We start from the raw sequence: 21,545 nt of genomic DNA on the forward strand, positions 1-21,545 counted from the left end.
TGATTATGTTCAATAGAGACAAGTTTATCGCGTCAGATTGATGGGTGCGAACGAGAGGCCGCGAGTAAAGAGACACGGTGAAAGGTTGTTCTTGGACGCCAGGCCTGCACGTGATTCACGTTCTTCTCGGCTTGTGCGAAATCGTTAGTAATTGAAACACACGTGCGCTCCTCAGTTCCGTTCCCTCGAGACACATTGTTGGCTGGTTTATGAACTCACTCTTGAGGTGTGAAGGTATAAAATTGGTCGTAATCAAGATGTCTCTTTGCAATGCAGCCTACTGATTGCTTTTAAATTCTGCTTCACAAAGACAGAGCTGATGAACGAGACAAGAAAAAAAAAAAAGTGTGAAGAACGTCCTCTCAGCTTTTAGACAATGGATATGCTGACAGGCAGACAGGAAATAAGGAAGGTTGAGATTTCTTAGATAAAAATGAGGTTTTAACTCATTGCTAGAAATGCTAGACGACAGGTTGTTTCACCTTGGAGAGAATCGTCTGGAGAAGATCTGCTTGTTAAGGGTAGATGTTGACTGACTGAGGCCTTGAACCTGAAGCCTGAGGATTGAGTGGTGTCACTACTAAGTTGCTCTGGAAAAGGGCGTCTGGTAAATGCTGTAAATGTAAATGCTTATTAAATGGGTTGACATTCGATTGAATGGACTGATTGAACAGATAAGATTACATTACGAATAATTCTAAGACTAAGTTTAGCTATGTGTGTATAAGATTAAGACAAAGACAAGTTAGGGGATAGAGGCTCAGATTTGTTGAGAAGGGGAAATGATCTGACCCAGGGTCAGAAAACAGCACTTCTGTGTCATATGTCAGGTTCATTTCATGAATTCATTTTAACACTTTATTTTAATTTCAGTGCAACAATTAATGCCATAATTCTGTCAGTAAACGCAGTTTACGCAGTAAAATTTAATGTAGAAGTACTCAGCCATACACTGTTTGTACTGTATTTGTCACGATGGCTGGACATGGCGAGGAAGGAGGACACATTGGAGCACGATGTCACAACGTCTATCAGATGGAGCACACGACAGGCGAAACGTCACCTAACAACGACACAGCTGTATACAGGCAGACACAGGTGAAAACAACCAGAAAACTTAATAACATGAATCTCCGGTCCGAACCCCGGATCAGGAGTATCTCCTTCCAGACCGGATCCTGGAAATACCCAATATGTGATTACCAAAATATTGAAATTCAATGGGAACGCGAGTATTTAGCATGTAACAGATTTACAAGAGGTGTGGGTTGCCAGATTCTCATTTTGAAATGGCTCTTTTCATGAATCTAATGAAGCAAAATAAATTCCATGATTTAAAACTACCCAAACTGGCAACACTTTCAGCACAGCGCCAAAGCAGAAACAAGCACTGTTTGCCTTTCAAATTAAACGTATTAAAACTATAATATTTTTATCAGTTGTGCTGTTTTTAATATCCATCCATGCCATTTCCTTCTTCAAATATTCAGATCTTAAATGGCTCTGTTCGTAGTTTTTGTGCCAGGTTGTTTTTCTTTTGCTGTGATTTGTACTCAGTACTGTACTGAAGTAGATAGCTTGCTTTAATTTGTACTCAAATACAGGCAAAACTTGAGTTAAAAATGCACACAGTAACATGAGAAGCTGTAATTTGTTACTTCCACCCTGTGTATATTCATATCCAGGCTTTTCCAGGCTGACAGCAGGGATTCACCAAGTATTTAGCCTTTATCGTTCCAGTCAAAAACAAATAAGTTCGTCACAAAGGAATTAAGTCTTATTCTGCCTTGCAAAAGCCTGGAATCAGGACAGCTGGCTCTGGCTCACAGTGCTTCCATGGCTCCACACGGCCGCCTTGGCTGGAGAAAACATAAACCTCCTGCTCCACTCTCCCCGGGTCTCCCCGGGAAAAAAACACTCTCCTGATTAAAAAGTATGCTTTTCGTATATGCCGAATATTCAACACAGTATAGTACAGCCACGATGAAATATATGTAGCTGATTTTCTAATATGTGCACATTTATACATTATAAACACTGGCTGCTGTGACTGGGGTTTTACGCGTTCATACAACATACCTTAAATCTTTTATCTATTACTACTATTTAATTTTTTACAATTCAATGGAAAACCTGACTGGGATAAACCTGACTGAGTAATTTTATTATAAAAGGGAACATAAAGGCATCAAAAGGCAGAAATATACTTGGCGTTAACTGCTTACGTATGTACGTACGCACAGCCGTGGTCCGTATCCCGCGTTCTTTGTGTAGGTTTTTTGTGCACGGAACGGACAGGGATGCACTACCTGCGTAATTTTACAGGGCCAGCGTTGCGAGATCTGGTTTTAATGTACAGGTTTAAGATACTAGTTAAGATTGCTTTATTTGGTGTGCGGCCTCGACACTGACTCCTGGTGGTAAGGAGTACACACGGCACATTACGATGCAAGTATACCAGCACAAACGTTAATAACGCAACTGTGTACAGATGCGCATTCGTAGTTCACAGCAAGTATATTTCTGGCTTAATCTGATCTAATCATCTAAAGAATCCGTGAGTCAACAATTTGAAAAAGTCCATGCTGTTATAATGCGTAAATGTGCCTTTTTGCAAGTCTAAAATGTCAAACTTGCCAGTGTAAATTTGACCCTTTGGTCAAATGAATGAAATTCTACTCTGTTGAACCAGGGGAGTTTTTTTTATGACAAAATTGCTTATAAGGTAAAAGCAGTCAGTTAGTGGGTCTGTTGGGACGGTGAGAGTCAGCATTAAAGTATTGTTTATGGTCTAACTGATGTTCTGGGTAACATCATATCGTGAGTTTTAAGTTGCTTCATTTCCATTGGTGACCCGATTATGCACATTGTGGAAAAGCTGGATTCATTGCACTACAAAGAACTTGCTGAAACGCTGAAAAATCACCTAACTGCTCACTGAAAGGAACCCCAGGCCCGGTGTGTGGGGCCTGCTGGGGTCCTGGACGCTCACGGGTCACGCAGGGGTCTGGAGGTTTTTTTTTTTTCTCTCGCCGTGCCAAACGTCCCCAGCTCCTGGAGGGAGGAGCCCACCACGCTCTTCAGCTGACATTTCAGTCGCCCGCCTTCTAATCAGTGTTGCGCGGAGCCTGCTTTCTAATCAGACCCACACTTGTGGCAGCAGCAGCTTTTCTTTCTTTCTTTCTTTCTGTCTTTGTACTGTTGCATTTCCACGTATCGCTGCTATATTACCGAGACGGGTCTTGTAGTCCCTGTCCGCTTGTGCGAACGTATGGTTGCCAGGCATCACACGTTGACTGGACGCTGTAGGAATGGGTCTGTACGGTGCACCTCGAGGACCGCCATTAGCCTCTTCCGGAATGAGGCCGAAGGCGCGGCATGTTGTATGAAAAGGCCCTTCACGTACCGCGGGGAGAGTCACTTATCTGCAGGGCGCATCTGCGGATTGTCAGGCGGCGACGGGCGGTCCTTATCAGTGCCACCTCTGTGCCACCCCGGCCGAGCACGGTCCCCCCGGCTGTCGGAGAGGCGAGGTGGTGCCTGCTAATTCAAACACAGCAGAGGTTTTATTTTTGGATTGTACGTTCCCGTTCCGGGGGGGCGAGGGAACATTCCTCAACGTTCACAGAGACGAGGCGTTTTGATGCAGCTCAGCTAGCAGGGGGAGTCGGCTCTTGACTCGGTCCCCGCTGGGACAGCGGGATTTACGCTCTGCTGCCGAGCCGATCCAGGAAAAATCGGCAGGAGCTCCAGAAGGATCCAGCTTGGGTTCACCCGAGTCTACCACGGGCCCCACAGCAAGCACATACAAGGAATTTGATTCCGGTAGATCTTACGTACAACCACAATGTGCAAGGATGTGTGTACAAGTACTGAGTATAAATATATTTATGAATGTACATAGGTCTGTAAGTGTATGAAGATTAACAATATGCAGTACAATAAATAGGCAAAAATCTAAATCCTATAAAGTGCAGAGTGCAATAATAAGGTTATTGGCAGTGAGACCGTTTCAGCTGTTTAGGAGGGAGATGGCGAGGGGGAAGAAGCTGGTCCTGGTCTGCAGGCTTCTAGAACGTCTGCCAGAGTCTGTGTCCAGGGTGTGAGGGGGTCTGAGATGATTTTCCCTGCCCTTCTCCTGGATCTTGAGAGGTACAGGTCCTGGACGGAGGGCAGGGGGGGTGATCCTTTCCGCTGTCTCCAGCCGACACGGGCACGTTCCGAGTACGGCCGTGGATCCGGTTTCCGCACAGCCCCCGACCCGTGCACGCCTCGCATTAACCGTCGCACGGACCCGTGCCTGTAATTGTACGATTCCGTGATGCCACGCGTGGGATAACCACCAGGCCTGGCCGCAGCAGGAATTGCAGAATAGCCACCGCGGAGGTGTGTTGGGGGTTTTTTATTCTTCCTACTAGAAAACTTGAAGTGCTCTATTAAACGCCGTTTCGTGTCTAGATGCCTCTATTACTATTAAGTGCCAGTTTTGTGGCTTTGGCTGCAACGGATAATGTTGTTTTTTTTTGCCACAATTTATATGATTCATACTGCAGAAGAAATGATCAAAGTTTTAAAAAAACGTTTAAGAAACTTGTTTTCTTGACAGATTGGCAGATAATGTTGTTTGATTCTAGCTGCTGTGAGATAGGGGCGGGGAATGAGGTTTCTGTTGAATTCCGTACCGGCGAATCGACACTGGTTTAAATTATGGTAATGGGCCTCAACGCGTATCGTGTTGGGCTGAGCTGACTGGGGGGGTGTTTTAATGAGCGTCCCTCTTTTTTTTTTTTTTAGCTATTTCTTCTCCGCCCCCCAGGCCCCCGCTCGTTCAGGAAGGCAGAACCCCCATCCTGCCGGCTCCGATTTGTTTTCGTAGCAGAATCCCAGAACACCCTTTCTTCCCCGTGGCTTCGGCTGCTTCTGGCCCTGATCGAGTGCGTTTCTTCATGTGACGAGCGTCGGCCTTCAGAATTTATTAAGAGCGACCTCGGCGCGTGTCACACATGACTTTACAGACACAACGCACGCTGTGTCACAGCTACACACTGCAAAGCAGTCGCACTTTGTGTAGGTGCCTGCATGTGTTGACTTCAAGACTTTTATTGTCATTGTACAGTTACCTGGACAATGAAATTAGCTGGAAAGACCACGAAGATGCAAGAAAACAAGATAAAAATTTGAAAAAGAATTTCGTCTTATCAACCGTTTTTGTCTCCTGCTTGCTGGGTTAAAAAAAAATCATAAATGGAATTGCCTGGAGGGCGTGACAGGGAAGACTGACTGTGGGGGTGAGGGACATGGGAACGGGTGGGCAATTTGGTGGCAAAGACCCAAAAGTTTTTCTTTAAACAGACTTATGAAAACCATACGACATTCTCTGAAAAAGAACATTGAGAATGGAGCATTCTCCCAGCCCCTGAAGACACATTTTCTTTCTTTCTTTCTCTCTCTCTCTCGCTCACTCACATATCCATGGTCCCCCCGCCTCTTCCAAAAACATACAACCCCCCCCCATCCCCTCCCTGGTACTCCCACCTCCTATCCCTCCCTCTTTCTCTCCAAAGTCCTGGGACGGGCTGCGAGCAGACAGCCGAAGAGCAGATGCTGGTGAGAGCAGAGGGAGACGGTAGGACGGCGAGGAACAGTGAGACGGAATGAATGGGAGACGCAGCTTAGACGAGGTGTAGGAGGGCGTTCAGATGAGGAATAGTGAAGGAAGGTGAGAAATCCAAGGCCAGAAGAGAAGTTGAGGACCGTACAGGATGGGCTGCATTCCCATGCAGGTGACCACCCTCCTGGGCTTGTTGGGTGTGTTGGCCGTCCTCGGCCAGGACCTGCAGGAAAAAGACGCCCTCTGCAATGAGGCTGGCTGCTTCGTGGTCTACTTCCAGCGCAAGACCTTCCTACAGGCCTGGCGAAGCTGCAGGGACTACGGCGGCGACCTCGCCGTCCTGAAGCACCAGGACGAGGCGGATGCTGTCGAGAAGCTTTTCTCCGGCGTGGAGATGCGCGGCAGGCCCAGCCAGGCGAAAGTGTGGATCGGCCTGCAGCGGCATCCGCGGCAGTGCTCCAGCACCCGGCCCCTCAGGGGCTTCAGCTGGGTCTCCGGCGACCAAGACACCCTGTACACCAACTGGCAAGGTGAGGGCTCCCTCTCCGCCTGCAACGTGCCCCGCTGCGTGGCCGTGCAGTTCAGCGTCGACCCGCTGGAGCGCCACGCCAACCTCAAGTGGGTGGACGGCCCTTGCTCGGTGACCGTGGAAGGATACCTGTGCCAGTACACCTACAAGGGCATGTGCCCGAGCATTGCCAACGAGGGCGGCGGAAACAGTTTATACAGCACCCCCTTCAACCTTCTGACCACGGAGCTGGGCCACCTGCCCTACGGAACGGTGGCCACGATCCCCTGCCCCGAGGGCACGGAGGAGGACCAGACGGTCCTGTGCACGGACAAGGAGGGCTACGCCGTGGGCTGGTCGCGGGAGGCGCCCTACTGCTCCAGCGTCCACGAGAACAAGTGGTGCGACCGGAACAACGGCGGGTGCGAGCAGCTGTGCATCGAGGACAGCGCGTCGCGCTTCTGCATGTGCATCGAAGGGTTCGCGTTGGCGCCGGACGGGGTGAGCTGCCTGCCCCACGACACCTGTCACGATTCGCCGTGCGAGTTCGAGTGTTTGGCCGTGGTCGAAGGCTTCCGCTGCGCCTGCCCTGAGGGCTACGTCCTGGAACAGGACGAGCACCACTGTCGGGATCTGGACGAGTGTCTGCAGGTGCCCTGCGAACACCAGTGCGTCAACGCACCGGGCACGTACGAGTGCCGTTGCCGCGATGGCTACCGTCCTGACGAGAACGGAGACTGTGAGGACGTGGACGAGTGTGTGGATGAACCCTGCCAGCATGCTTGTGAGAACACGCCGGGGTCGCACATCTGTCACTGCCACCTCGGCTTCTCGCCGGTGCCGGAGGACCCCAGTCGATGCCAGGACACAGATGAGTGTCAGATACAGGGCACCTGTGAGCAGATGTGCATCAACTACCTTGGTGGCTTTGAGTGCCACTGTGAAGAGGGCTACAATCTCCTTGCTGACAACTTCTCCTGCGGACGCATCATTGTGGATCACGAAAATCCGACTGCCACCCCTGCCTACCCGTGGGGGCCCAGCCCGCCTGGTGACACGTGGAATTTCCAGCACCCGCCCTATCAGTGGCCCTTGACACCAGCTGATTATGACTACTATGACCACAGTGAATGGATGACCGATGCCACAACTGTAGACAGGGGTCCCACGGGTGTGATGGGACAGACTAGGGCTCCTCCTCTCGAGCTGGAGTCGACCCCGCATCACGAGGTCATCCCCCCCAAAGCAGTCGACACCACTTTTGCCTCCTTTGCCTTGCCACCCACACTAACACCTGAGTGGTATGAGGGTGACAGAACTACGCTGACTCCACCGCCATTTTTTATCGAGGATGACGGCCATTGGTTCCAGTCCGAAACTGTGCCATCAACTCCACAGGACGGGGGTGCGTTGGACTGGTTCCAGCCTGAGCAGACGCTAAACCCACAGCAGGATGGTCCGGCGTCGTCTCCCGCACAGCCATCCTCTCCCGTCGAGGCCGAGGAGGTTGCAAATGCCATCGTGGAGACAGTTCCTCCCGTGACCAAACCAGGGAGCCCCTCACCACCACCGGGTCTTGGCATTGAGAAGCCCGTGCCCGAGGAGCAGCAGCCGGGCAGCAGCTGGCTGCTGGTGGGCCTGCTGGTTCCCCTCTGCATTTTTGTGGTGGTGATGGTGGCACTGGGCATCGTGTACTGCACGCGCTGCACCGTGCGGCCGCAGAGCAAAAGCACGACGGACTGCTACCACTGGATCTCTGGAGCTGCCGACAAAGCCGGAGCAGAACATTCTGGCGATGTGTCCAAGTCCCATGTGTAAATAAAGTTACGTTTTGGAGGGACGGCGATGTACATAAACAACGTTTTGTGGACTGCATGAAGGGAAAAGGGAATTGATTGAGATGGACTCTCCGAACTGTGCATCTGATAACGCCTGAACGTTTCACAAAAAAAGTATTTATTAGAAAAATCTATTAGAAGGAGGAGCCGTGCAAAACCGCTGGCATTGTTTTTTTTCCCCTGGCACACCCTGACCTGGATGTAGCTGCTTTGTGATTGTGCCACAAGCGATGGAATCATTCACAAATAGATTGGACTGTGTGGTCGGCTTGCTCGAGAACCTGCCTGTTGTATTTATGGCTAGTCGACGGAGTTTTTCTTCACTAGCGACCCGACGAAACAACAAACCCCCCACTCGAAAGACGAGCCTGCGCCGCTCCGAAGGAGGAATATCTGGCTAGAAAAAAATGGATAGACTGCAGCTGAGGGTGAAATGGAGTTTTAGGCAGGAGTAATCACTTGGCTTGTGCACGTTGTTTAGCCGAGCGCTCCAGGACACTCCCTCTCCTGTTTCTTTCGCCACGCCGCCTTAATATTGGAGCTCGTGCCTCTGCCATCTGCTTGCTGGACGTTTTGTGCGGTGCACAGTGATCCGTTCACCGCGGTTTTCTCCGGGGGCCGTACTAGATCCAGGGTCACGTTCTACTCCTCGCGGCTCCAGGCCTGGCGTTTGAGTTACGGACAGCGGAGGCACCCCCTAGAGGTCAAAGATCTTCCCTTTACGGTTTTTCTCCAATTCAAACACTGATCATGAAGACTGGTCATGGCTGGGCAATATTCTTTGATGCAATATTTACAGGCATTTTTTTCAACCACAGATAAAATCGTGACAGGGATTGGATTTTTATCTGATTACGATGGGAAAAAATGTTGTGGATCATGTGACAAGCATTATAGTACCATGACGGACCTTGGGTATAAAAGGAGTGCATTCAAATGACACAAATAGTCCATATTACTCATATGATGATGATGATGATGACGATATGAATGTTCAGAATCATATATTGCCCAGTCCTGTTTTATATCTGTGTTTTCTTCTGATGGTATGAGTAGGAACAAAAATAAAAACTGACATGTATTTAAGTATGACATGTGCTTTCTGCTTGGGGCATTTGAAAGTAAAGTCCATGTGAAACACTGCAGCACAGCACACAGTGACACAACGAAATGTGTCCTTTGCATTTAACCTATCACACTTGGTGAGCAGTGGGCAGCCATGACAGGCGCCCGGGGAGCAGTGTGTGGGGACGGTGCTTTGCTCAGTGGCACCTTGGCGGATCGGGATTCGATCCGGCAACCTTCTGATTACGGGGCCGCATCCTTAACCGCTAGGTCACCACTGTCCTCAATTGGGATTTATTCTTTCCTAATTTAAGAGTTTAAGGGCTTTCATGTCAGTATTCTACTTTCCAGCAACGCAAATTTCAGAATGGTGGCCGAGAATCGTATCTTTCTTTCTATTCTGTCCAATTAGCAGGAAAGGCTGAGGCAAACTACAACTTCTCAAACTACGTACCGCTTGGGGTGGAGGGTATGTGGGTTTTCTGACAATGCCCTACAACAGCTGATTTCAATATCTTATTCTTCATTGTCTCCTGATTCGTCTTCTTCATTGTCTCCTGCAGCACACTGGTGTCAGTGTCTGAGAACATGGTTTGAAGACTAATGCCACGTATTCATTATGGCGCTGACAGAGGTCAAGTGTGACCCAGTGTGCCGCTAGATTCATCGCTGGAACAATTTTTTTCCCAAACGATCCCGGAGGTTCGCGGTATGCGCCGAGCTGCGCGGTGAAATTCCGCCGCAGACAACGGGGCCTTGAAATGTAGCTCTCCGTCCCATCTGCAGCAAAGCGGATCGGCATGCGCGCTGCCCAGAACCTGCTGTCACTGCCTGTTGTGAATAATAAGCCATTCTTCTCCCTTTGCTGGAGAGAGAGGACACTTTGGACAATGCCTGTGCAAGTGAAAAATAAAAGCAACTCTAATCTGTTAGCAATTAAAGCCAAGCGTCCTTGAATGCATTATTTGCAGGCGTGGTGTGTTTCATCTTCCCCATAATGTATTTAATTAAAAACATCAGAAAATATAGAAGATAACAGTCGAATGTGGAGGGTTTTCAACGTGTGCTTTCTGAGAGTCGCTGATTAAAGGAACAGGGAAGGCAACGTATCGACGTCTCAGCTTGGGTTAAACCGGACTCCTATACTTCTAGTCGGGTAAATGAATTGCTTCTATCTGCCTCCCTCCCAGCGAATGGGGAACGTCGATATGCCTGGTGTGATTTACAAGCGGCTGGAGAGACCGTGCGTTTTCCTCATCATGGACTCTGCCGTCTCAAATTCGGCATCGGATTCGCATTGAGCAAACGCTACCAGCCAAGAATAAGAGTACCTTAAAAAAAAACCCACTACTGACTGCGGGGAGAGGGATTATATGAGTAGGACGATTGGCGTTAAGTGTGCTAATAAACAATGGGAGGGGGGCGCGCCAGGCGACTCCAGAAGGCCTCTGCATCATCCTGACTTTCCATTTCCTCTCCCGTGGGCTGGAAGCCCTGCATGCCGGCCCATCAGACTCACCCAGCCAGGTCTGCTCCACCTCCACCTCTTCTGCCCTGCTTAAAGAAGGACAGGCTAGTTTAATCGCTTCCGAAGGCCAAAGGGTGACACGTGCTGAGTGTGTTTTTGAACAGTGGAAGTGAAGTGATTGTCACATGTGATACACAGCAGCACAGCACACAGTGAATCCGCTTTTAACCATCACCCTTGGTGAGCAGTGGGCGGCCATGACAGGCGCCCGGGGAGCAGTGTGTGGGGACGGTGCTTTGTTCAGTCGCACCTCAGTGGCACCTTGGCAGATCGGGATTCGAACCGGCAACCTTCTGATTATGGGGGCGCTTCCTTAACCGCTAGGCCACCACTGCCCCAACGTGGGGCTCGAACCCACGACCCTGAGATTAAGAGTCTCATGCTCTACCGACTGAGCTAGCCGGGCTGCTACTGAGTTTGGAGGGTGAAGAGGGGTGTGTAGAGTCCTTCTATGGAGGGAAGAGAGACTCTGGTGATCTTCTCAGCTGTCCTCACTATCCGCTGTAGGATCCGATATGGTGCAGTGATGCAGCTGGTCAGAATGCTCTCAATGGGGTGAGGATGGGTGGTGGGAGCATTCGTGCGTATTTGTCCAGGTGGGTGAGGGTCAGATGCTGGTTGGTGGCGATGGCATCGTCCGTGGAGTGGTTTGGACAATTGCAGTGGGTCCAGGGTGGAGGGCAGCGGTTTCTTGACGACCAGTTTCTCAAAAGCATTTCATCATGATGGGTGTAAGTGCAACGGGACGGTCGTCATTGAGACACGGCACTGAAGACTTCTTCAGCACGGGCACGATGGTGGTGGCCTTGTCATTAGCAGTTCACCTGCCACTGTCACATGGCCTTGGAATGGCCGTTTCATCATTCCCACGCTCCCATGCCGAGGTAGAGCGACACCGGCATGTCCCTCTTCCTGTCTGCCTAATTAGATTGGCTAGGCACACAATGAAGTTTGTATTCAGGTATTTGCTGTTATTTATACTGTGTGTGTGTGTGTGTGTGTGTGTGTGTGTGTGTAGACAGAAGGAAAGTGGAATGAAATCCACATTATCCCACCGCTTAGAGATAAAAGTGTCTGTAGGCCTTCAACTGTAGACTGTATGTCCGTCCGGTTTTTACTCACATGGTGACATGCTGTCTGCTGGGGCTCAGGTGTCCTCGGTGTCCAGGACGTTACCGTACACCCTTGCATCGCATAACACGGTTTCAAAGGTTTGGTTCTCGGGAGATGAAGCCCCTTTGTAGATGTGCGGAGATGCCGAGGCTTGAGGAGATGTCGTGTTCTGTTGCTGCTCCTCTCCAGCGGATTGGATCGACCTCTAGATCACGAGATTGCCTTCAAAATAGCGAAACAGCGCTGGGAATCCTGGATTATTTTCCCATTCTCCTTTCCAGGTCCGGGAAGTTATAAATGTCCTATTGATGCAGCTGTTCTCCTTCCATCCCTCTGTCACACACACACACACACACACACACATTCGCTTTACACAATTAACAGATTGAAGAAAATATAACCTTGACCCCGTCCTTTTGAGACCTGCGCAGGAACCCTGGGTACATCCCATCCTGGATGTAGATTTATGTGTTTAGTCTTCCAGCAGATGTGAGCGACGCTGTTTTTTTTTCTTTGATGTCCCACACGGGATCCCTGTACATGGACTGTCTTGACTGTACAAAACCTTAATACCTCATTTCTTGAAGCAGAAATGACATTCTCAAAATAACATGGACAAATCTCCAAACCGCCTTGCCATTGTTCACCACAGAGTGAAGCGCAAATGTCTTAGTGCTTGTCTCAAGTGTCTCAGTTCATCTTTGCAAATAGCTACAGTCAGCACAATGAACCCACATTTAGCACATTTTCCAAATGAATAGATCTTGCTGATGTAAACTGACTAGTTAATTCTCCGTCTAATTGTTGTTCTGTCAGCATGGTTTCATTGTGCAAGTCATCGTGTGCAGAAGAGTCTGTTCAATTGTCAAAACGAGTCAACGCCATATATGAATTTCTTGGAACATTTGATAAATGACAATTCATAAATTCAGGAGAAATTTGAAACTTTGGAGGCTGCTTGAAAGTGATTAGTTGTCACGTGACGCACCACAGCACAGCACCCAGTGCACACTGTGAAATGTGTCCTCTGCATTTACTGTAAACCATCACCCTGGAAGGCGCCCGGGGAGCAGTGTGTGGGGACGGTGCTTTGCTCAGTGGCAGTTCAGCATTCGAACCGCCAACCTTCTGATTTAAGGTCCACTTCCTTAGCCGCCTGGCCACCACGGCCCTTCTTACTGTAAAAATCCTTTTTTTCCCCATTTTTATATATAATTGTACTCTGTTAGACTTTTTCCACAGTGAAAAAACATCCAGCCATTTCTCTTGCACAATGCCAGAGGGACGCTGCATTTTGGAGGCACTGACTGTTTCCACGAGAAAGGAGTTTAAATTGGACACACAGCATGTGGCATATATGGTTAGACTGGTTTGGGGGAGATATGAGTTTTTGCAGGTCATCCATGGTATTTTCAGGTTATTTTGCCAAAAGCAAAGCAAAGTGCATGCAAAGAGCTTTGAAATTTCGATGGTACTGACTCTTTATATGGGAAAGCAATCTGTAAAGTGTAGTGATTGTCACATGTGATACACAGCAGCACAGCACACGGTGCACACAGTGAAATTTGTCCTCTGCATTTAACCCATCACCCTGAGTGAGCAGTGGGCAGCCATGACAGGCGGCACCTCAGTGGCACCTTGGCAGATCGGGATTTGAACCTGCAACCTTCTGATTACGGGGCCGCTTCCTTAACCGCTAGGCCACCACTGCCCCTGGTTCTGAAGCATATGAGATTTTGCTACTGAGCTGTAATGTTGCGCTGAACTGTAAGATGGTTTGGCCAAATTATCCTATAGCTTTAAGAATGTCATTTCTGTTTCAAGCCAAACTAACAGAGAAAAACGGCAATGCAAATGCACCAATCGACTAAAAGACGATTGGTTCAAAAGGTCGTCCTTCGTATGGTATCCTGATGGTGGTTGAGATGCTGTCTAAAGGCATGGCCCAAATTCTCCTGCAGCTGTTGGGTTCAGAAGCGAACAGCAGAGATCTGCAGACGACCCTGCAATGCACCTGAACAGGCGCACACACACACACACACACACACACCTTTACGTGTGATATCCATTAACTAATGAATACCATTCATCTCAGTCTATCTAAGAGAGGTACATTATCACATCATTCGTCCTCCAATGATAAGTTGTAATAAACAGACGACTTTGTAATTTTTTCAGGACCCTTTTTCTCCTCATTTTTGCCATCACCCTCCTTTCTCCTTATTTCAGGTCCTACCATTTCCCTCTCCCAGTAGTCTTCTTGACACCTTTCCCCCTTCATCTCAGTCACCCTGAGAGAACTCTTCATCTGTTCTTCAGGGTCACTTTCACCTCCCATCACAGTTTCCCTCTCCTGCTGCACATCTTCTCCATCGTCCTCACGATTTTCCACTCTGAGCAGCCAGCTTGGCTTCATCAAGCAGCTCCACCAGGTTGGTCTCGGTTTTCTGGAGCTGCTGGGATGTTTGCTCCACTTTATGAACCTCAAGCCCTGGAGCAGGTATTGATGCTAGTGCACCAGCAACATCTCACTAAACAAACTGCAGATTTTTTTTTTTTTGTCACGTGATACAAAGCAGCACAGCACACGGTGCACACAGTGAAATGTGTCCTCTGCGTTTAACCCATCACCCTGAGGGAGCAGTGGGCAGCCATGACAGGCGCCCAGGGAGCAGTGTGTGGGGACGTTGCTTAGCTCAGTGGCACCTCAGCGGATCGGGATTCGAACCGGCAACCTTCTGATTACGGGGCCGCTTCATTAACCACTAGGTCACCACGGTCCCTTCGTTCCGATTCTTCGATTCGATTCTTCGTTCCACCCCAGAAGTGGGTCCAGAATCAAAATCTCCACACTTGTCAGCATCTTGTGTTGACCCCGTGGGACGTGGTAATCGTGTCTCCAGGTCTTTCGAGGCTTGGTAGAACGTTGCTGATCTGTTTCAAAGCTGCATCTGGTGCATCTCGAACCGTCAGGTTTTCACCGGCGGGATGACGTGCCCAGGTGATTTCCGGCATGTTCCAGGTTCGGTGCCTGACGGAGAAGCAGCAGTGTGTGTGTGTGTGTGTGTGTGTCTGTGTGTTGATTTCTCCCAGACTGACTCATAGGCGGTAATGAGGAGGCCGCGTGGTTGAGGGGAGCGAAATAAACTCCATTTGTTATTCATGCGGTGCTTGACGCACACACACACACACACACACACACACACACACACGGCAGATTTTCTAATGAGCGACTGCGGAGTTCAGATGTTGAGGTAATGACTGAATAATAGCCTTTGCCTGTTCTGAAGGTCCAAATAAACACCTTTTCATCTGGAAATGAGCCTTTTAAAAGTGCTCCAATTTGCACAGGATTGAAATGAAGTTAAGCAGCAATCTTCCATTTTTTGGGAAATTGGTGGCTTGGGCGGGGGGACACGTGCGGCATGGAGCTCTACAGATGAAGTGAACGGGACGAGGCACCCGGACATGCAGGTGGAGAGGTTGGTGGAAGGGCGCGTTGAGGAATGAAGGTCTCCAGGTCTGCAGAAGTGTGTGGATCTATCAGAACCAGATGTTCAGTGCTGGCTCTTCATCCGTCGATCTCTGTTTTGTCCGACCAGTTAGGGCCATTAACATCAGGCCGCCACAGTCACAGTCGCCAGAAAATCAAGCAACGTCGTCATAATATATTCGATTATGTTCTGCGCTGCATTGATGCAGAATCGTCGACAAAGACAACCTTGTTATCTGCAACGCAAACTATAGTGACCTACAACAGGATATTTTAGGGATATTTTAGGGGTCACCACAACTGGTCTGGCTGGCCAAATTGGGGCCGGCAGCAACGAGCATATTGCCACGTGCATAGTTTTGTTTTTAGGCATAAGATTAATGCAAGTAAACATCATTTTGTATAGTTTATGCTCAATTTAAACATTTTCACCAGATTCAAATACATGGTTCCCCTTTGGGATCTATACACCTATAATCATTCATACCGGAGTCCGAAGATTCTGACCAATATGGCAAAGGTGAAGGAGGTCAGCACAACACATTTATTAAAAAGAGAAGAAGACAGGAGGTGGTAATATAATATAATTATTACTAATATTATACTAATTGTATAATATTAGTAATAATTACATTAATGAAACTATTAAATGCATGGTATAATCTGAATCATGCCAGTGTAGGGGTTCGTTTAAAAGCAGGACAGAGGTCACCGGACGAACCGCAGACTTTCATCTTAATATGGCTTGTCCCGACATTTGGTGGGTTCTTCCCTCTGCAGCTGGCGGAACCCCAGCATCGAATCCATCACTCCACGCTTCACGCTGCATGAGGGTGGGGAGGGCGATGGACAAAAAAAAAAAATGTGGAGAACGCAGCGTACAAGCACGGCAGATTTTTATATTATCTCCTGGCTGGGGTTCTGATGGGATTCTGCTACTGTGCCGGGTTCTCAAAGGAGGCCAACCTGCCCCACATTTCCCCTCGATGCTACGTACGAATATCATGCCGCCTTTGGACGCGTTGTTCATATCGTATCTACACATTTTGAACTTTGAACAGTCTTGAACAGTATAAGGGGCCTTTCAGGGCGTAGATTGCACTGCCAGGTCTTGATCCTTTTCTGAAAGGTGGCTCCGTGTTCGGAATTTCCACATCATCCATTGGCAAATGTACAAACTTGGGTGTGGAACAGCAGAGAGCAGATTTTTTATTTTTTTTTTGCTTGTGTGTTATTTATTATTCTGCATTCCATCGTTGTTTTATGCCAAGGCGGAATATTTAATCACATCAGAAGTGATTAATCAAAAGCAGAGTTCTACTTTTCCATCACACTGTAATATTTTGATTTGTTTCTATTTAAATAGAATTATTGCATCTCTTTGAACCTCCTGCACCGCACCAGGCATTTCACTACTCTGGCGTACTGTGTATGATGCAATGGGGGGCAAACTGGGCTTTTTGTGCATCTGATTCAATCTCATTGATTTGGTAGAAAAAAAAGTAACAGTTGTGATAATTTTGCCAGTTTAACAGCGTGAACTTTATATTACAAAAAATCTCCAGTTTTGTGTATTCACATTATTTCCGGTGTGTACTAGTGTTGTGACATTTCAGTACAACATTAGATAAACGGAAACGGACCCGTAATCAGGCGGTTGCTGAGGTCGCCTTGATCAAGCTACCGTCCCCACTGCTCACTAAGGGTGATGGTTAAAAGCAGAGGACACATTTATCTGTGCTGGGAAGGACGCAACCACTTGACTCCAAGAGTTTTGTTCAAACATAACAGCACAAACAACGTTAATGCTAGAACGAGGACACACTCAGGACATATTTATATCGTACATACAGGTGGACACGATCACGTTAATTAGGAACACGCAATAGAGATACATTTGGGGCCATAAAAGAAAGTACAGGGCGGGGCAATCTAGAGTCACCAATTTCCCTAGCATGCATGCCATTGGATGGCAGGGAGTAACTGGGGAACCCCCGAAGTCGAAGCTGGGATTCGACCTGACGACCTAGGAGGTGTCAGGTCATGTACTTAACAAAAAGCTCCACTTCTTGTTAAGTCTGACCTCCACAGTCACCGGACCTGAACCTAATCGAAATGGTTTGGGGTGTTCTGGACCAACAAGTGCTAAACACCTCTGGGAACTCCTTCAAGACTGTTGGAGAAGCATTTCAGGTGACGACCTCTTGAAGCTAATCGAGAGAATACCAAGAGTGAGCAAAGCAGTAATCAGAGCAAAGAAACTAGAATATAAAACATGTTTTCAGTTATTTCACCTTTTTTTTTTTGTTAAATTCATAACTCCACATGTGTTCATTCATAGTTTTTTCATTCATTGTTGCACGTCTCATATTCCTGAGCAACTGATGTGATAATGATCACATCACCCATGCATGATCTATCTCCTTTGATTTGCTGCGCCGAAGCCAGGAGGTGAAAGATGACTCAGGGAACAGGAGGGTTGCACGCCCCCTTTCCCATTGTCTTCAGACGTCTGTGGGACGGGAGTTCCCATACTGTGCTGCTAATTCCTGTTAAATTACTCCATGGCGGAACGCGCTGGCGCGCTATTAAAGCCCTGGGTAGAACCAGATGTGGCTGGGTAATGAAATCACTTAAAACAGCATTCCCCTAAATAACCTTTTACCCCCGCCGGCCCTGAGGCTGGACTCGGTCACTGGCTGGTGAACTTGAGTTCCCATGGTGGGATCAGGGGAGCTGCTGTGGGAAGGATCCTTTTATTATATAATTTGGTTTATTGCAGGACTTTCTGTTCTGAATGATTAAACATTTTACTTCTACCTGCCAATGAAATGACTATAGCATCTCCAAATTTGCAGAGGTCAGAACCCACTGAAAGTGGTCCAAGAATGGAAAACTGGTCAACCAGTGTGAACCAGTTCATGAGCATCCAAGGTTCAATGGTGCATGTGGGGAATGAGGCCAACATAGTTTTTAAGACATTTTAAGATTTTAAAATTTTAATAATTTTACATTTTTCTTTGGCGAGGAGCGAAACATCCACATAAGTGATGATGATTGGCTGAAATTGAGTTAAACTTCACAGTAGGCCAACCAGAGGCAGAGGTGGGTGGGTTTGGAAGAGACAATCCCTTGTTGGTATTACAGGTAAGAATGTCTTTGTCCGCTTTGGTAAGAAGAAAAATTCTAATCTGATGAAGCCCCTCTCAACATCTCACGCTTCATCAAAACTTGCAGCCAAGAACGTGGAAATTGATAGCAGCAAAAAGCAAGGTGAGCCTAACATGAATGCCATTAACGAAGGAGGAGGCGGATCTACAACGTTTTTAAGTTAATTTCCGTGGTCACAAGTTACTTTTATAATATTGTCACTCAGTTACCAACTCAGTTACTTTTTGAAAGAAGTAACTAGTAATTATAACTAATATATTTTTGAATACGCCCAACACTGGTTTTGAAGAACACAACAATCCAGATCTCTCCAGATCTCAATCGAATTGAGCATCTGTGGAACGTTCTGAAAAAGTCAGATACATGGAGCCACTCGCCCAATTTACTGGACTTGAAGGATCTGCTGCTGACAGCTTGGAACCAGATGCCACCTCAGATACCTTCAGAAGGACTGGGGGAGTCCATGCCTCAACGGACGTAATGAGGAGTTCCTCATACTTGTGGTCATAATGTTATGTATAATGCATATATTACACATCAGTTAATTAAGCTGATTAGTTGGATCTGAGGCTCGTACCATTATGGGAACTGGAGCTCATCTGCACAAATGGCAGCACGCCAAACATCTTAATGATGTCATGTGACAGGGTGGGTGGTGGGAAAATTCCGGCGAGGGTCCCGCTTGACCCTTATCTTAGTAATAATTTCCAGAGCGCAGCTCCAATAGCATCTTAGTATTTTTTCCCTTTTTTTTTTACCAGAAGCTGCAGTATGCACAGCAGCCATTAAAGTTTCGGATGAAACAACGCACGTTAGGAAGCAAATTTTCATTCCCACTCAGAAGCGGGCGGCGCATATTCCCGCCTGATGGTGCCGTAATGGGTTACGGCGGAGCGTGGACCTCTGGGGGATCTGCAAGACCATATATTTTATTCATTAAGGCTGTGTGGTCGTGAAAACCCAGGGTTAAGGCTGGAGGTGGCTCCCTGCTACCAATTTTTTTGTCCAAGCGTTGTGTTTACTGCACACAGCAGCTAAGAACCCAACTCAGACCCATGAAACGGTGGTTTCAGGCTGGGATCATTTTATTAAATGCAAGCGCTCTGCTGATGAATGCAACCTGAAGATTATTGCATTGATGCAATAATCTGTAACAATCAATCCCCCTTTTAGAGCATTAACGCTCTAAAGCATTTAGTCCAGAACTAAAATAACCCACCACACAGTTTTTTATGAATCACGGATTTTAGACATTGTTGCCGTGCTTAATAACCTGGATTACGCCTAGTCCTGGACTAAGAGATCAACCCCATTCAAAAGTACATGAGTCTAGAACAAGGATTAATCCACGATTTTATATTTACATTTTACATTTACATGTTTTCTGCATGGGCGGTGGCAACCATGAGCGGTGGCAACAGATAAAGAGAGTCAGCAGGGATGACAAATACATCACAGAGGACAAGACAAGAAGAAAAGACAAGAAGAAAAAAAAAAAAATCTATCATCATAAATATCCAGCCCGTTGCCAGATAAAGCCTGATGTGCTCGGTTATTTCATTCTGAGACCTTATTACACCATGTCACGACTGGCATTGTCTGGATAATTTGCGCTGACCAGCTGAAGGATAGGTGAATAAAAAGTTCCCATTCACTGGACGAGTGATGCGTTCCGGGTCTCGTCTTTGAAAAACGAGCAGAAAGAAGGACGGTTGTTGCCATGCTAGTGGAGAGCTGCGGGCTCTGTTCAGCCCAAGGCCAGATTTAGAGCCAGGTGAATGTATTTTGGCTTTTTTAAGTCGAGCTTCCACAGGAAAAGTGGACGGAGGGCTGTCTTCCCCGCACAATTTTCCACATTAAGGCACTTTTCACGTCTTTCACTCGAGGGGACTAATGAAGATGGAGGGGGTGTTAAAGCGCCGAAGGGACGCTCACGCCTCTATAATTACACGTCAGGAACGTACAGCGCCGCTTCTGCTGATTTGACTCAACTTTTATCCAATTAGACTCCTATGCTTGGGTGGACAGATGAAGCGACTGTCTGTAGGGCCTAAGTGTGTGTGTGTGTGTCTCGGATTCTGATTACTTGCTTCTATACACACTGCAAACGTTGCTACACACAGGACGAGGGATCAGGGGTCTAGTTTTAATCCAGTTTGCACATCCGGACCATTTAATGACACTGTGTTCGTTCAATCTGCACCAAAAGTGTTAATATATATTTCCAGTTATGACCAATGGTTATTTATACGTTCTTATGTGAGACACAATGCGAGCCACTGTGCATATCACCGGATGACAACAAAAATGCCAACACTGCACGCGCCACAAAATGTACAAAATGTAAAGTTCCGTTTTATATTTTTGTGTTGAAGGCACAATTTGGTAGATGTGAAGATTCCACAATAAGCTAAATGCTGAGAATGTAAGATAAAGAAATGTTGCTCCACTGATCCCAATCTCAGTCTTCTGGAAAACTCACTTCCGTCTTGATGGATTTGGGCCAAATTATTTTAAACTACACAAAACAAGTGTTGTATAATGAGCACAGCGTCATGGTGAAAGAGCTCCATCTGTACATTTCTATATTGAGAACTGTTCACTTGTTAGAATTGCTGATTTGTTCTTTCTCTATACTCCTCCTCCAAAAATGTGCTTTTCTCTCTCCGCTATATGTTGACTTTCTCCTGTTCTCTCCCCTTTTTCAGTCCAACGCTCTTGTCTGTTGTGCCTGCAGCAGTAGATAGACCATTACAGACCACGCCCGTCCAACCATCCATCAACACTTCCACGTGCACCACTCACTACCCACTAGTGTCTGGTCTTGCTGTGTAGAAAGTAGAGGTGTTGCTATCTTCACGTTATGTGTTTCACGAGAGAACCTTGTTATCAGGCCTTCCAATGAAGGAAACTCATCCTTTGTTGCATTTGTCTTCCTCGCCTCCTTCCTTGTGGTGTTGCAAATTTCCTGGAACAAAGCAATGTACAAAGTCTTAAGGTAGGCTACCTGTCTTCAGGTAGGTGGTGTCTGTCAGAGTAAAATCGAAGTTCCACAGCAGAATCCTGTCCAGATCTTCAGACTACCTCCGCTGGTGCAACCTTCCTTAGATGCCTTTTCACCACAGACCATTGCAGGAGCTTTTGGTGTCTGATGCAGGTGAGCATCAATGAGCCTCAGATGCTCCTCAAACCTCCTTCTGTTTGGTAATGAAAGATCT

The 21,545-nt window shown here is 47.4% G+C and overlaps 1 protein-coding gene and 1 non-coding gene across 2 annotated transcripts; one reads left to right on the forward strand and one right to left on the reverse strand.

Moving 5' to 3' along the window:
* The first annotated feature begins 3,657 nt into the window (after positions 1-3,657).
* On the forward strand, positions 3,658-9,043 carry cd248a (CD248 molecule, endosialin a). Its single transcript, XM_028995147.1, has 2 exons — positions 3,658-3,825; positions 5,565-9,043. The coding sequence occupies exon 2, from the start codon at positions 5,763-5,765 to the stop codon at positions 7,935-7,937; it is 2,175 nt and encodes a 724-aa protein (XP_028850980.1). The 5' UTR covers positions 3,658-3,825; positions 5,565-5,762; the 3' UTR covers positions 7,938-9,043.
* Positions 9,044-10,882: 1,839 nt separating this feature from the next.
* On the reverse strand, positions 10,883-10,956 carry trnak-cuu (transfer RNA lysine (anticodon CUU)). Its single transcript has one exon. It is a non-coding gene; the product is annotated as a tRNA-Lys (tRNA).
* Between the last annotated feature and the right edge of the window lie 10,589 nt (positions 10,957-21,545).

This window comes from Denticeps clupeoides, chromosome 1 (assembly GCF_900700375.1).
Source record: "Denticeps clupeoides chromosome 1, fDenClu1.1, whole genome shotgun sequence".
In the NCBI taxonomy this organism is placed as follows: domain Eukaryota; kingdom Metazoa; phylum Chordata; class Actinopteri; order Clupeiformes; family Denticipitidae; genus Denticeps; species Denticeps clupeoides.

Excerpts from the sequence above, each read along its gene's own strand:
- cd248a (XM_028995147.1), top strand. The coding sequence starts at position 5,763 with ATGGGCTGCATTCCCATGCAGGTGACCACCCTCCTGGGCTTGTTGGGT.